We start from the raw sequence: 15,082 nt of genomic DNA on the forward strand, positions 1-15,082 counted from the left end.
ATAAATGTCCGGTATAAAGGTATTTATAGTCCAACTCTGGATCGAAAGGGTAAATACATTTTTGAAGTTATACTTCTTTAGGCGCGTTATGAAAAACTGATGAGAGTGAAATTTCAAGATGCGCGCGCATCACTGTAACACAAAATTAACAGGATGAAGTTGCCCACTCAACCGAATTCATTAAGTCTTGAAAAAAAGCTAAATATTTATCCACATGGTTTTAGTTTTTACAGTCACAACACGTGTTTTATTTTCATACAAGTGCGAATTATATATGTGGCAATAAAATATATTTAGTAGTGATTTAAATTGAATATTTGGATTAATATTATTTACTATTTGTGAATATTAGTGAAAAAATTGTGCTAAAATACTTTTTCAAGTGCTCCAATATAATTGAGGTTAGTTATCCGTATGTATTATTTATTGATATAAATTAAAATATCATTATTTAATATAATTAATACTAAATATTATTAAATTATCAATGTTGAATATTTATTATTGGTTTTTTAATATTTACAAAATAAAGAAATAAATTTAATAGAACATTTAATAAAAAGTTCGTGACAAAAATTTAATAGATTATTTAAATATAATGTAAGACATCCGTTATTTGTTTTATTGTTCTTTATTACATACTTCTTTTCTTTATCATCGTGTGACAGAAGATTTTGACATGTTGTATATTTTTTAATGATGCCAAAGAAGTATAACTTCTCACGCGCGTACATAAGTACACGCACCCATTTTTTTTCAATAAAGCCATGAAATTCTGAAGATGAGTAACATTTTGTTTTTTACTATGATACACTTCCAAATTTGCAACGATATCTTGAAATTTTTGTAATCCAGTTTATTTGTAGACGTGACATAATACCGTAGATCGAATGTTATAACTCTTTGCCAAACGCCTAAGAGTTGATATAAAGTTTGTGAAGTTTATAAAGTCTCTTAGCCACCTCGCAGTCTCAGCATTTATTGTTTGTTCCAAAATGAGGTCTATTAGTTGCTTGGAAAAACTCTTGTTGGTTCGTTTAACACCAAAATATCCTCTCTGAAAATCCTCCTCCAGATCTGGATGTGAGTCGGTGACTTACATCAAATTATCGTAATATTTCACAAGCCAGCGAGCGTAATTTGATTGATTCAATTGGAAAAATAAGGTTTATATCGAATGCTATCAGTAATCTGCAATTTTGTATGGTTCACAAAAGTATCAAAATGCAAACCTTGCACAGACATTATCCGATGAAATCTCCTACATCGATGAAAATGTTTTCCCTTCATAAATGCATTCAGTGAACAAAATATTACAGCATTAGATGACATTATGTAAGCCATTTCAGATTTTTGTTTTACGCATTTAATATTGTGATGTCATGCGTTAGTCTGAAAGTGCTTTACGATCATTGGCAGGTTAAATCAAATACTTATCGTGAGCTCGTCCGTGCGCACGATTGTATCCGATAATGGGAATCGCTCTCCTTCGTTAATTAATTATTTAATCGTTCTTTGAATACTTTGTGTTAACATATTAGATTGATATCATAAACGTTGCATATTTTTGGCAGCACTACGATCGAGTTAGTAAGGCTAATTGTAAGGTCAAGAACAATAGCCTTAAGTGTCTTGTGAGTCATGTTTGTATTTGGCTATTGCAACGTTCTGAGTAGTGATTAGGCTAATTGTTCTTTTTTTTTCTCTTTTGCAGGTATACACAGTGGACCGAAATTACGGGACTGCTTAATAACTTTTGACTGGATTTAAATACTGAAATGGAATTCGGAAGAAATTTATGGAACTGAAACGATCTACAATTTGAAAGATTGGCCAATGTTTCAAAGCGTATACACACCGAGAGGGGTGAATGAAGGAAGCAAGGTGAAAATCTGAGTAACAAGAGGGGTCGAGTGATGGTTCATTTCAACGAACTTTCCGAGTATAATACTTACTAAATTTCGGACTGATCGTTAAAGCCAATCCGTAGTGGTGGGCAATCGAAAATTTGCGTTCAAGGATAATCAATAAAACAAAATGAGAGTGACAACATTATTTATGGCAAAATAACAACAAGGAACATACTATTGTGTGGTATTAACTGCCCCTTTCTTGTGAAAATAATTTTTTCAAAATGTTAATTTCATTTACGAATTTTACAGTGAAAGTATAATCTTGCCAAGACGGTAGGTACAATAACTGACTATCAGATTATTCTCAGTATTAGGCTGCTGAAAATATTTTTATTCCCCAAACTGGTTCAATATTCGATACAAATAGATTACAATTAGAAAGAATAATTTTTATGTTGCGTTATCCAATGCTATTATTATTTAACTTAAATTCAATGTTCTCTTAACTAGTAATACACAATTTGAGCAGTGGCAAAAATTGTTGGAAGAATTTTTGTCAATGAGGTTTGAATATTTATAAAGTAATTGGTTCAGTAAGAATGATCAACGTGAGTAATGACACCTTACTTATTTTATCTACATATGACTGTGAAAATAAATACAGCGTAGTGAAACGTGTCCTGGAAGACCATTTCAGATCGAAGAAGAATTTATTAACCGCGATGAATACATTAAAGTTGAAGGATGTCGAATCAAAATTAATTTGCCAATTCTTTTCATACGTTACATATAAAGTTAGAGGAAAGATGTCATGGACATTTTTCAATATGTCTTCCCGTTGAATAGTACGACTTTTCAGACGTCTCGAAAAAAGACTGAACTAATAATTCCCAGCTAGTTAACCTATCTACAAGTCATCACGCTAACTTTTCACAATAAAAGCACACTATGGTGGCACATCGAAATCCAACAATCAGGCATGAAAGTCCTCTCAGTGAAACAAATTTGAAAATATTTTGACATCAAGGGAACCAAGGTGAGATTTTCTTTACTGTCTCGACAACTCCAAATCTGCCGTCGAGGCAACCGCGTAATCTTTCGACATATCATCAGACTGCACCCTAATGGTCTTTGGAATGAAGATCACGATTAAAACACCAGCAGCAACAAGTGTCCCAATGTCAATGCAAGTTTTAAGTGTAATTGCTTCAGAATAGATCCATAAGTTCTCTCTCTCTATCAGAGACCCGATCCAGAAGAATGTGTTCCTTGCCAGCGCCTCAAAGATCATAATTAAAGCAATGGCGAGAGCCTTGATGTTAGTCGAAAATGATACTCCTGCGTAGGCCAAAGCGACACCGACAAAAATATAGTGAATTGAGTATTTTACGAAAATCAGTATCACAAGTACCGGAGAAGTCTCATCCACGAATATGCTAATTACAGATGCTATCAAGCTTACTATAGTTACTACCAACAAAGAATTTTTCCTTGTGAATAGATTGATCGATAGCATCATGAGGATACTGAACCCCGCTAACGGCAAGAGTAAAGCGACGGTCAAGGAAACCGGAATCTTCTTAGCCACTTCCGCAAGGAGTAACTCACTGTAGGACTGCTTCGTGGCCCATTTGACTACTATGAGAAGAAAAATAATTCCCAGACTTCGACAATTTTCCATTTTAACAATTTCTTCCAGTTTTCCTCGCCATTGTTTGCCATACCTATGCGCTCGTAGATCGTTTAATGGTTGCGGAATATCTTCTGCTATTCTGACGTGCTTGCATCCTGTGTAAAATGACAGTGACTGTTCTGTTTCCTCATACCGTTCCATCCAGTTCAAGTAATAGGGTGTCTCAGGACAGTTTAATACTACCCACGTGTGACATGCGAACAGGATCAAAACACAAGCACCGGATAGAAAATTAAACGTCTGAAACTTTGGTCGCGATTGTTCAAGTGTTAAGGTCCAACTGAATATTGCGACGGAGTAAATTGACAATGGAAGCACCATTGCCATTTGCCGTATATTGGTGGTGGTGATTTCCGAGATCCAAGTAAGTACGACAACGCTTGTAAAGCCCAGGCCAATTTTAATTATGATCACTATCGCAGTCACGTCTCTTGCTTTGAAGTATACACAGATATAGCAGGCAATTTGAAATAACACGAATAATGATGACATCATCATAGATCACCTGCGTCCTTTAGCATCGGCATAGACTCCTCCGAGAATCACACCAATTATTATCAGGCCGATTTCTAACTTGGGGCTGATACCATGATACATCGTCAAGTCTTTGTCGCAGAAAAAAAGGCCGATTGGTGAACTCAATGTCAAAGTTGATGCTGCAACAAGGAAAGAGTTGACCTGTACTTGGTACTCAAAAATTAAATGGATATCAATTACTTGATTCTCGTTTAATCCTAAGAAATTCGAGTGACTTTATGATGATGCGAAATTTGCGCGAACTGATCAGATCCCGGAGTGTAATTGTTGTATGTCCAATTTACGTATTGCTGGAAACCCACCACAAGCTACCAGACACTGCCTCCACTGTGACAGCAAGACAAAGCCGTTCGATTCCATTTTATACGTGAATGTCTGAAAAATAAATATTTTCAATATTACTGTACGAATATATCGTTCGAAAACTTGCAAGATGAATTTTGTGGGATGAAAATTTCATGATCCAGAACTTGTCATTGGGACACGTAGTCCATTCTTTTTGCCCCCTTTACTCCCAGACCTTCAGGATTTTTCTCATTTTTTTGTGTTGAATTTGTGTGTAACAGAATTTATATTCATCAAAATGTAAAGTTTCACATTATTTTAAGTTTGTTTTTCATGCTCATAATTGAAAATATTACAATATGAAAAATCGAATGAAACGAAAATTTCATGACACTAATTCACGTCGTCACATCAACTTCTAGAATCATTGCTCGAGTTCTGTGTTCGGTATCGTAAAGGTCAAGAGATCTGCGATGGATTGAACAAAACGTCGCACCGAGTCAGCGTTGCTTGATGGCTTCATGGTGATTTAAGAGTCAATCTTAGGCATGTCTTTTATTTTTATTATTGTAGCACATGTGCACGTGTACAAATAATTTTCGCAGGATGAATTCTCGAAGACGGGAGAATACTTTTCGAATGTTTTGTGACGAAATGATTCCTCATTCAAAAGTACCGTGGGTGAAGTAGGAGCATCAGTTCACAGTTACGTGAAAAGTACTGAAAAAAATTATTATAAAAAACCCACATACGTATTCACACACTCACAATGTCAACATGGCTGCCGCTAATCCGACTGCGATAGCATTTCGGTTGATTAACGATTCACGGCACTTAAGTACCACTGAAATCTATTTCATCCACAACAAAACAGCACCACGAATAGGTTAATTGCAACTCCGTTGTTGGTTAGGCTCCATATACTGAGATTTTCTACCGCGAAAATTCATTGATATAAGATGGCGCCACCATAAACCTTTCGGCTTGGCGCTGTCTGAACTGGCGAGACCGAATCACAGTTGAGTGCAAATTTCTGTGGGCCACGTCCGTGCATATCACAGACATATAACAACAGACCGCGCGACAGAGCTGAGAAGTCAGCAGCGAGAGAGAAGACGAAAGTTACATATAGCCCACCCCCCCCCCCCCCCCCCCTACTTCTGATAGACGCGCATGCGCGAGGCACGTATTTGCTCCGCCGTTGAGTTTTATGTCCATGTTGCTACCAAATGTTGTTTAATGTGATTTTGAATTGATGGAGTACCAATCAAAATGCCAAAAAAATGCCTTATATGTTAAGCACGCCCAAGTCCATTTTGCAAACGCACTTTTACATGTAAGTATTGTATTTATAGTTCATAGTCCTAACCTAAAAATCTCATGCTTATAGATTGATTCCTATTTTTAATGCAGGTTTCTTATATTTTACGTTTCATTACAGTATATGATAATACGGTATGTACTTGTCTGTATTATTCATGTTTGTATAAAATTGTCGTAAAAATTATGAATAGCATTTTACTATTTAATATTCAATTTCTTACTAAACAAACGCTGAGCGCGCATGCGTGATTAGATAGAGATAGAGGGGACCCCATATGCAGCTTTCTCTTCCTGCTGCGCTTTCGCGCTCACCAACGGGCCACCTCCGTACTCTCGGGGTCTAATCTTACGAGCCTATCTGTAGTGCACACGCATACCCATGCACAACTCGTGCCATGGTGTAAGCCGTGTAAAGAAACAAGATGTGCTCTAAACAGAGCTGCGCAATAGCAGAGTCACGTGATAGCACCCAGATGATTAGTTAAATATAAATGACGTCATCTGGAGGCTGTTCTTAATGGCCGAAGCTACGAAGCTACAGTGATGCGCAAGAAAACACCTTATTTCCTTTCACCATGGCTCGTGTAATACACTGCAAACACAGCTTGAGTGCGTTGAGCCATTCCAAGCTCCGACAGTGCCAAACAATTTATGTACGGCTGATACGAAGAATCGATGTCACAATATTCAGGTAAGTTCGTGCAGGTAAGTACTCCAGCAAAATATGTGAAATTATTTATATTTCTCATATCATTTGGTAGATCGTCATAGTGGTTTTCTCACATCATGGTAGTTTTTTTATAACATGCGTATCAGTTTCGAATAACTTTATACTTGATTGCCTCTTGTACTCTTAGGTGGGATTAGGACATGAGAAATGAGAACTGTCGCACATTCATTGCATACTTTCATTTAACCATTTACCATGCTAAGGAACGTAATACATATATGTCAATGTTCTAAACTTCATCGTGCAGTAATTATTTCTGTCACCCATACCGATTTGTTATTATTTACGAATTTTATGAAGGAGATACGAGCAATCGATGCACATTTATTGTAAGCCAGGCGATATTGTGAAAATGCGTGTTTAAAAAAAAAATCATACCATAAAAGGAAAGTGTAAAAAAATTCGTACCAATTGCTTTGCACTATCTGCAACAAGATAAAATATTGTGTAAAAGCTGGGCTTGATCACTTACGGAAATGTATGAGGTGAGACGTCACTTACTTAGCCATACGAGTGTAAGCTAAATTTAATGCTGTATGAATCGATTATATACAGCAGGTAGGAAGCGGATTCTTCATTATCAGACAAGTTCAGTACCTCAAATATATTTGTTCATTAGAAGCTGGTGACAAATGTTTTAATATCATTATTGGAGATATTGCTATTGAAAATATTACAGCATCAGCATTTACAAAAATGCACTAGCTCGGAATTGCAAGTACAAGCGATTTTTTTAATTATCCCAATTATGATATGAATTGAAGTAACATATAAAAGTAAAAAAGTTCATATTACAGTTTACTTGCATGTATTATATGTAATGAGTAATAAAATGTTATGCGCTATACAATTACTTGTAAGCGCGTAACAGCCGTACTTCACGGAAGTGTAATGAAGAATTGTTTTTAATTTTCTAGATAAGCTATCTTGATCTTTAAAAGACTGCTGTGCTAGGTATAGACAGAACATGATTGAAATCTCTAGCTTATCCGCTTGATGGCTTCAACACAGCTTGGAAGTTCAAAAAACACAAAATGAATCCAGCAAAGGCTCCAAGAAAGCACTGAGTTGAAAATGCAATGTCTTGCAACAGTGTACAAAGTGAATACAGCGACCACTTTGAGGCAGTCCAGAGTGTATACAGTAACAGCTAAAAAATGATGTGATGTGAGAAAACTACAATCCAAAAGATGATACTGTGCACGTATGGAAATGGCACGAAGATGATATTTAGTGAGTATACAGATCTTCGTGATCATTCTTGATGATGAGTAGACATAGCTCAACATACCACGTATGCGCATGATTTTCTGAATCTCATTTTCCCAAATTATGACTCATACGAGATACTGGAAAGCAATTTTCGAGATAACTGTTTCTTATTTTACATGGCCACCAACGTTGAAGGTCAATTGATGCATTTGGGTACACGTTTAATTTTGAGAGGGCCATCGGCATGATAGTATAAGAAGCAAAACATGTAGCATTGTTTGGTATAATCATTAAGGTGGTCCTTAAAAACGTCATTATCGAATTGGAACTGGCTGTGGACCCCCAGATGGATACAAAAAAAATGAGAAAAAAATTAATTCAACATTTTAGAGTTTTAGTTCAACTAGTAGTGTGCCTGTGAGCATAAATTAATTGTGAGTTTCGAATTTGGGCAGAAGACACTGATGATATAATCACCGATGATGAAAAATAGCGTTATAGCGGAAGAATGAAGAAGAAATCATAACTTTGCACGTTGATACTCCTGGAATCTTTTAAACCTTGGCAGAAAAATTCTTGGAATATTTACAATAAGAACAGTGATAAATCATTTCTAATTTAGTTAAAAAACGATCAGTTGTTATTCTCAATTCACACGCATTAATCATTACTTGGAGTTAGCGATCGATTATCATTGCTTAGTGTTTTTGTTTATCTCCAATATTCGAAGAATTTTTTTATTACTTGAACCGTTCTGGGAGGTGCAGAGTCGGTTAAAGATGATCATTTTGAAGGAGCACGCTATAATGTTCATAACATTTTTGTTGAACTATTTGTAAAAACATTTTTCGCAAATTTGTTGTAACCATGATATCGCGATGATCGTAAAATTTATTTCTACTAATAAGTTATGAAAAAGACTGTGATCTCTACAAAAAATGTAGTGGAATAAAACAAGCGGCTTTAGCCCTCGAACTTCTCGTTCTCACACTGAACGTTCCAGGTTCACAGGAAAAAAATATTAATATCAGACTCGAATTTTGATCTACAAATTCGGATTCGTGGTCAACGATTTCAACGATTTTTAACCGAAATCATTAAATTCCGGTAACTCGTTCTTGAGATATTATCGGACAAAAAAATTGAACACATACATAAGTACATACGTACACACACAAAGACGTCCATCCGAAAATGGTCGGAGGTGATTCTCTATATCTCGAAATGTCGAGATGAAGTGAAAACTAAGCTTTTCATTTTCGGGGTGGTTACAATAACTTCCTATTTTCTCTGATAACAGAAACGGGAAGTTGAAAATTGACCAGTAATTAACCTGTATACTTGGATACAAACATAAGTTTGTTCTACTTCTGTTCTATGGTAAAATATTAATGGAAATGTAAGACCATTATTCGATATATTATGTTGAATAATATCATATCTATGTGTTAGCAAATGTTACTATGAATGATCAACACGTTCGCTATTGACTTGTTCATTTGTACTAATCGTGCTGTTGGATATGAAGTAGTTTTACAGAGAAGAGAGTTTCACAGAAATAGAAGCAAAAAACTTTACCTCACTACGACTGAATGAGTCTTTGCTACCAAAGAACTAATGTTCAGCATATGAAGTCGTAAAAAAAAAAAAAATTCGCACATTTGGAACCCCATAGGTCCCATAAATAATGTTATACATTATACGCTCCTGACGGAAGAAGTTCGTACGTTGACCACCAGTAAACTCTGCTATCCACTAACAAAGATGGCGCCCACCATGGTTGACTGTGGGAGGCTTAATACGAATTAGATCAGCTTCCGAGATCTTCATAATACCTTTCAAGTGGAATAAGCTACCAATAAAAATCCTTGCAAATAAGGTCACGGTTGACATTGATGCTGAGAATGATTTGAAAACCGTAAACCAGCGAATGATGAAGTACGAAATATTCGTCTGGCATAGATGATACACGTATTTCAAGAGGTACAGAAACATCAACTGACCTGGCTACTTAGTTAGTTTCCTTTTCCCCCCACGAACATGCAATGATGAAATGAATCTTGGTCAATTCCTGAAGTCTCTCCTACCCGACGTTGAGAAATCAAAAAGGTCCTCGTTTGATGATCAGACTTTGCCAGCTTGCGACAGATACGTAGTCCTTTTCTGACATTGAACGCAGCACATTATACCTTCTGCGCCTGCGTGGTCAATACTTTGGCAGGTTTACATCCCCGCTTCTTCTCTCAGAGAATCCTATATCGATCCAGTCGAGTCAGTGCATTGGATAAGTGAGATGCGCTCGAAAGCAGTCAGACTAAGAACCCTAAGTTTCTGGAGTAAATAAATAGTGCAGTTGAAGCAAAATAAAGCGCCGAAGGAAATACTATTGCATGGATGATGGAATACCCGAAAAACCAGAGCCACGTGAAAAATGATCAGAACGTCCAAAATACTACATCAGGTTTAGTCCTTCACTGATAACTCACTCGAAGCAGAAAATAAATGCGAACATCCACAAGTTCTACGATTCGTGATATTCTATTTGTCAGAAATAGAAATTCAAATCTTCGAAACAGCAACAAATGGCTTGGCGAATCATTCAACTGTTGTGATTTTCATATCTCATTATCAATACCTCCGTAACATACGAAGCTAGCCTAGAATTGTGTTGAAGATATTTGAAATATTCTCAGATAGACGGATAAAGTAATGAGCAACGCATAATGAATACATGAATTTATTATACAATACTTGCGTTTCCTTGCAAAGAAGTGATCTGTAATTAAAAAAACAAAAAAAAAAAAATTTCATCGAAAATTTTTCCCCATATTACGACATAAATTCACCAAAGTTACGATCAGCTGCTAAATGACGTACGAGCTGCACCGATGCATGCCAGACTTTTTTATAGCAATTTAGTAAGAAGTGCATAAAATCATGATTCTGGCTTACTAAAATTGAATGCGGGGAATTCACGAAATTCTCTCGGTGCCAAAATATTTAATATTCTTGAATCATGAAAAGCCAAGCCTAACGATTCTCGCCTAAGGCCTCGATAATTGGAAGACTCCTGATCATGCCACAGTATAATCTTTAAATGTTTCTTCAGGATACACCTTTATCGTTTTTGGGATAAATCAAGATCAAGACTAACAAGATGAAAGCGACAAAAAGAATCCCCATATTGCTGTAAGATTTTACTGAAGGGACATCGTGGTACCAAGGATAATTTTTAGGATCTTGTTGGTACGTCAGATATTCAATCCAGGACATGGTGGTACCTATCAGTATCTTGAAGCCAGAAAGAAAGAGATAAGGAGACGAAACTTAAGCCTGCCTACCAGTAAAAAATGGGCCAGAAATTAGCAGAGAGTCATTTAGTACAAGGCTTCACTGCGCTGAGCGCACTTGATGTTCGGTCCTCTAAAATATTATTATTATTATTATTATTATTATTATTGAGTTTAAGTGACAGTTGATCGCTGGCTAAATGACTGGCCTGAGTTGTCGTTGATGTTAAATCGGTACTCTTCCTCCCTGATCAGTATTTAAGACCTCTTTTCCTCTTTACTTAGCTGTAATCTATACTTTGTTTTGAAAATTATGCAAAATCAAAAAATTAAATTCAGAATACGAGATTTCATTTTATGACTGTGAGACAATATTAGAAGCTCTGAATTGACGATAAAAAAAGGAAAAGATTGTTCCCGCTACTCCGGTATTCACAAAAAGAATGTTTTCAATTATGAATTCGTAATGGCGAGAAGAGAGAAATAGAGCCAATACCTCATTAATGAAAAATGAGCTTTTGATCTACATTAATTTAAAAATTGAATGTGATAAAGCATATGACACTTCCATTGTAGACAAAAGATTGTTGAAAGATGCAAAAAGTGCAAACAAATATGGTTCTTACAAGAATAAATAAGTGACAAACATACCTTTGTCTTTTTTTTTAATCCTTCCATAAAATACTGTATTTTTTTATGTCTACTATATTTTTTATAGCTTATTCTGAAAAATATTATAATCAGCCAAAAAATATTGGCAACGCGAAAAAAATTTATCTCATCCTACATTTCAATCATCCGTCAAACCTGTGGCAGTGCCAGAAGAATCCAGGGATCAACGGATCGAGATCCCGGAACATCTAGGTTGGTGTATTTACATTTTTACAACGCCATTTTGTGTTTTGAGAGAAATAACTCTGTGTCAATATCTGAGCCAACTTTGTTTTACGGAGTTTCGTCTCCCTACCTCTTCCTCCCTGCTCGAAGCCCACAACAATAGCAATGGTGATAGCCTTGACATTAATCGAAAATAAAACTCCTACAAAAGACCACGTGACACCAGTAGAAATAAAGTGGTCCAAGTATTTCATAAAAACAAGTATTAAAATTATTACAGAAGATTCTGTTCATATCCTGATTAAAGTTGATATGAAACTGTTCACAATTACTGCGAAAAGACATTTTTTGTGTGAAAAGATTGATAACCAACATTGTGAAGATACTGAACATCACTATTTCCAAATATATAATTCGAGAATACTAGACTTCATAAGTCGATAACATTTGCTGCTGTCCAGAGCTCCATCTTATCAATATTAATCGAAAAATCATTCCTAGACTTCGGAGAGTTTTCATTTCGGTGATTGCATTCAGCTTATCCTTCCATTCCTGCGCATATCTCACCATTCGGGAACCATTACGGGGTTTCAGTATCAGTTCTGCTATTCTGACGTGATTAGATCCCGTGTAAAAGGTTAGAGACCGCTCAGTTTCCTTGTACCTTCCACGCCAATTCAATTAGTTAGATGTCTCAGAGCACAGTACTAGTATTATAGTATAAAGTAATGTCGTGGTGAAGAAGGTTAGACTGGAATAGATATAATGTACCAGCTTATAATTGGGTAAGTTGGATCAATGTAACAATCTTCAAATAAATACTTTCAGCGAGTGACTCGCCATTGGTAGGACCAAAGTAATTTGACGAATATTGGTACTCGTCATTTGTAAAATGTAAGGGGGACTTATGGTATAACTGAAACCCATACCGAACATGGTGAATGCTGCTATAACAATCACGTTTTGTACATCAAGAAATTCACAGATATAGGAAGCTATTTCAAACAACACGAAAAAAGTTGAAAAGTTGTGGCGCAAATTGCAGCCAAAAGTGCAACGCATATTTAAAGGATGACCTCCGGTACGATACTGATCGATCAAAATCCATAGGAAGTGGATGCGGAATCAAATGGGTAAACCCACCATCAGGCATGATGCTGCAATCAAACGAATGGTCGAATATGTGTAGAAATTGAATAAATTCTAACCAACTAAATAGAGAATAATTATCAGTTCTGACTGCACATATCACACGTCGTTGACGCATGCACTGCATGGGTACAGCAATTTTTAAAATATGGCCAGAAATTTTGAAACTGAATAGCAGTTTAATTGAAAGCAACAAGTCGTATGCAAACATAAATACGACTTTCTGCTACTGATTCAACCGTAAGACTATATGTCAATTAATTCGATAAGGTCGTATCTGCTGAAATTTTTTTTTTGATTCACTTTTTTGGATTCAAGTATAAATTCATCAACTGAAAGCAAAAGATCTTAAAAGCTGGTAGATAGAACTTTTTGATCCTGATGAATTTTGCAAAACTAATCTACTACGACAATTGCGTAAAGATGTAACAGTTGACAATTTGGATAATCGACGTTCAGAAAAACGACATCCTCACTTTATAACTTTGTGTTAGTTTAAATTGCTTATGCATTTCAGTAGCCTTTAGAGCGATTATGAAAGAAAAAAAATTCGTGGTTACGTCCTTCTATCTTTATCTTCGAGATTTTTTTTTAAACATCTCTGGATTGTGGCAGATTTCATTTTATTTATGCATTTGAATGGTTTCTGAAACTATTTCAGAAAAAAATGGTTGTTACGACCTTCTACTTATTATGGAAAACTACTACTATGGAAAAAAGTTGTATCTGCGTAACATACGACTTTTTGCCTTTATATTTTCGAACACTTGATTTTGATTGAATCATACTTTTGGATCATTTTCAGAGCGAGTGGTGAAAAAAAAAAAAAATGATACGCCCTTTTGCTACTGAAATCACATTTTTGGCGGTTACGACCTTATGCCATTAGACACGCCATATGCTGCGAGGCATTGCTTCCATTGCTACAGTCGAAGGCCACTGTTCTTAATTCTATTTTTGAAGAAAATTTCTGCGAAAATATACTCGATTACACTAAATCAATATAGTCTAGTGAGGGTATCCTCTAGCCCTGTATATTTAGACAAGGGAATCTCAACCCCTTATAATGAATTGCATGTCACAAATAGATAAATTACTGGGTTATTGCGTCGACCACTATTGTTGTAAGCACAGGACTATCCCAAGACTTTAACCCATGAGCAAGTTTAAATAAAATATACATTTCGCCCTATATCTTCTATGTTTTCTGCATCTGTTTTATTTAATCAGAAAGCTATGTTATTTTTAAAGTAACCAACATTACGATGTGTATCATCTTGTGAAATTCTCGATTACGATGGCAGCCAGTTCACGAACGGAGATTGTTAATCCTAATCGGTCACTGGGGGCTAAATTTCACTCAGAAATTTTTCAAACTCCTCGTAGAGTTCAGGAATAGACTTTCATAGTTTTGTTGCTCAAAATCAATTTAGCAAAAAAAAATAAATAAAAATCTGAAGCATTTTTTCCGTTTTACTTTAACTTTGCCGATGTTTGACAATATTTAAACAATTAATTTTGGTTGGGAAAACTGAGAGAACTTTTTTTACGATCCTTAAACAATGCTTAAAATTCATTGGCGAAGCAGGATACCACTTTTTTGCAGCTAGGGTCAATTTCACCCCGTGTGACCGTTATGCGATTCTACTAAGATGTGACCTATTAGGGTTAAATAACCGACGCTTACACACAATCTTCGCAGTTTGTTTAATAACAAGTATACTGAACTGCGAAATAGATCATGGGTCTAAGAACGAATAGAGAATGTAAATTTTTAAATGAAAACCAATTTTGAAGTTTTTGATCATTTTGACTGACTTCACCATGCGACAGTCGTTCATTGAGTATTCATATTTGTTATGTTATTAAATGATGTCTTATTTTTCGCCAGTCAAAGTTCTCACATTTACCACGATCTCTCAAGCGAATCGGATGAAGATTATCCAACCAGCTGACGACTCCAGCGTTCTTGAAATCACTAATAAAAAACGGGCAGGTCCATGATTCGACCGACAACGAGATGAATTTTGATTGGTCTCTCAAATCTTTCAGAGGGTGACAAAAAGAAATGTGAAGCTGCCCAGAGTCGTTAACTGTCATACGAAAATGGCTTCAATTAAGTCAGATGTTATTTTTTGATATCGCTGTCATGTGGCCTTTTTAGCTACAATGT

At 35.8% G+C, this 15,082-nt stretch overlaps 1 protein-coding gene across 3 annotated transcripts; it reads right to left on the reverse strand.

Moving 5' to 3' along the window:
* Positions 1–2,038: 2,038 nt before the first annotated feature.
* LOC124293138 lies at positions 2,039–9,810 on the reverse strand. Of its 3 annotated transcripts, XM_046732874.1 has the most exons (4): positions 9,637–9,810; positions 4,386–4,458; positions 4,052–4,202; positions 2,039–3,980 (listed from the first exon to the last, which is right to left on the reverse strand). In XM_046732874.1, the coding sequence occupies exons 3-4, from the start codon at positions 4,071–4,073 to the stop codon at positions 2,902–2,904; spliced, it is 1,101 nt and encodes a 366-aa protein (XP_046588830.1). In that variant the 5' UTR covers positions 4,074–4,202; positions 4,386–4,458; positions 9,637–9,810; the 3' UTR covers positions 2,039–2,901. The 3 variants fall into 3 exon arrangements, with proteins under 3 accessions (XP_046588830.1, XP_046588827.1, XP_046588828.1); XM_046732871.1 differs by having other exon boundaries at positions 2,039–4,202; XM_046732872.1 differs by lacking the exon at positions 9,637–9,810 and adding an exon at positions 5,137–5,462 and having other exon boundaries at positions 2,039–4,202.
* Positions 9,811–15,082: the final 5,272 nt, after the last annotated feature.

The sequence above is a fragment of the Neodiprion lecontei genome, chromosome 2 (genome assembly GCF_021901455.1).
Source record: "Neodiprion lecontei isolate iyNeoLeco1 chromosome 2, iyNeoLeco1.1, whole genome shotgun sequence".
NCBI classification, from domain to species: domain Eukaryota; kingdom Metazoa; phylum Arthropoda; class Insecta; order Hymenoptera; family Diprionidae; genus Neodiprion; species Neodiprion lecontei.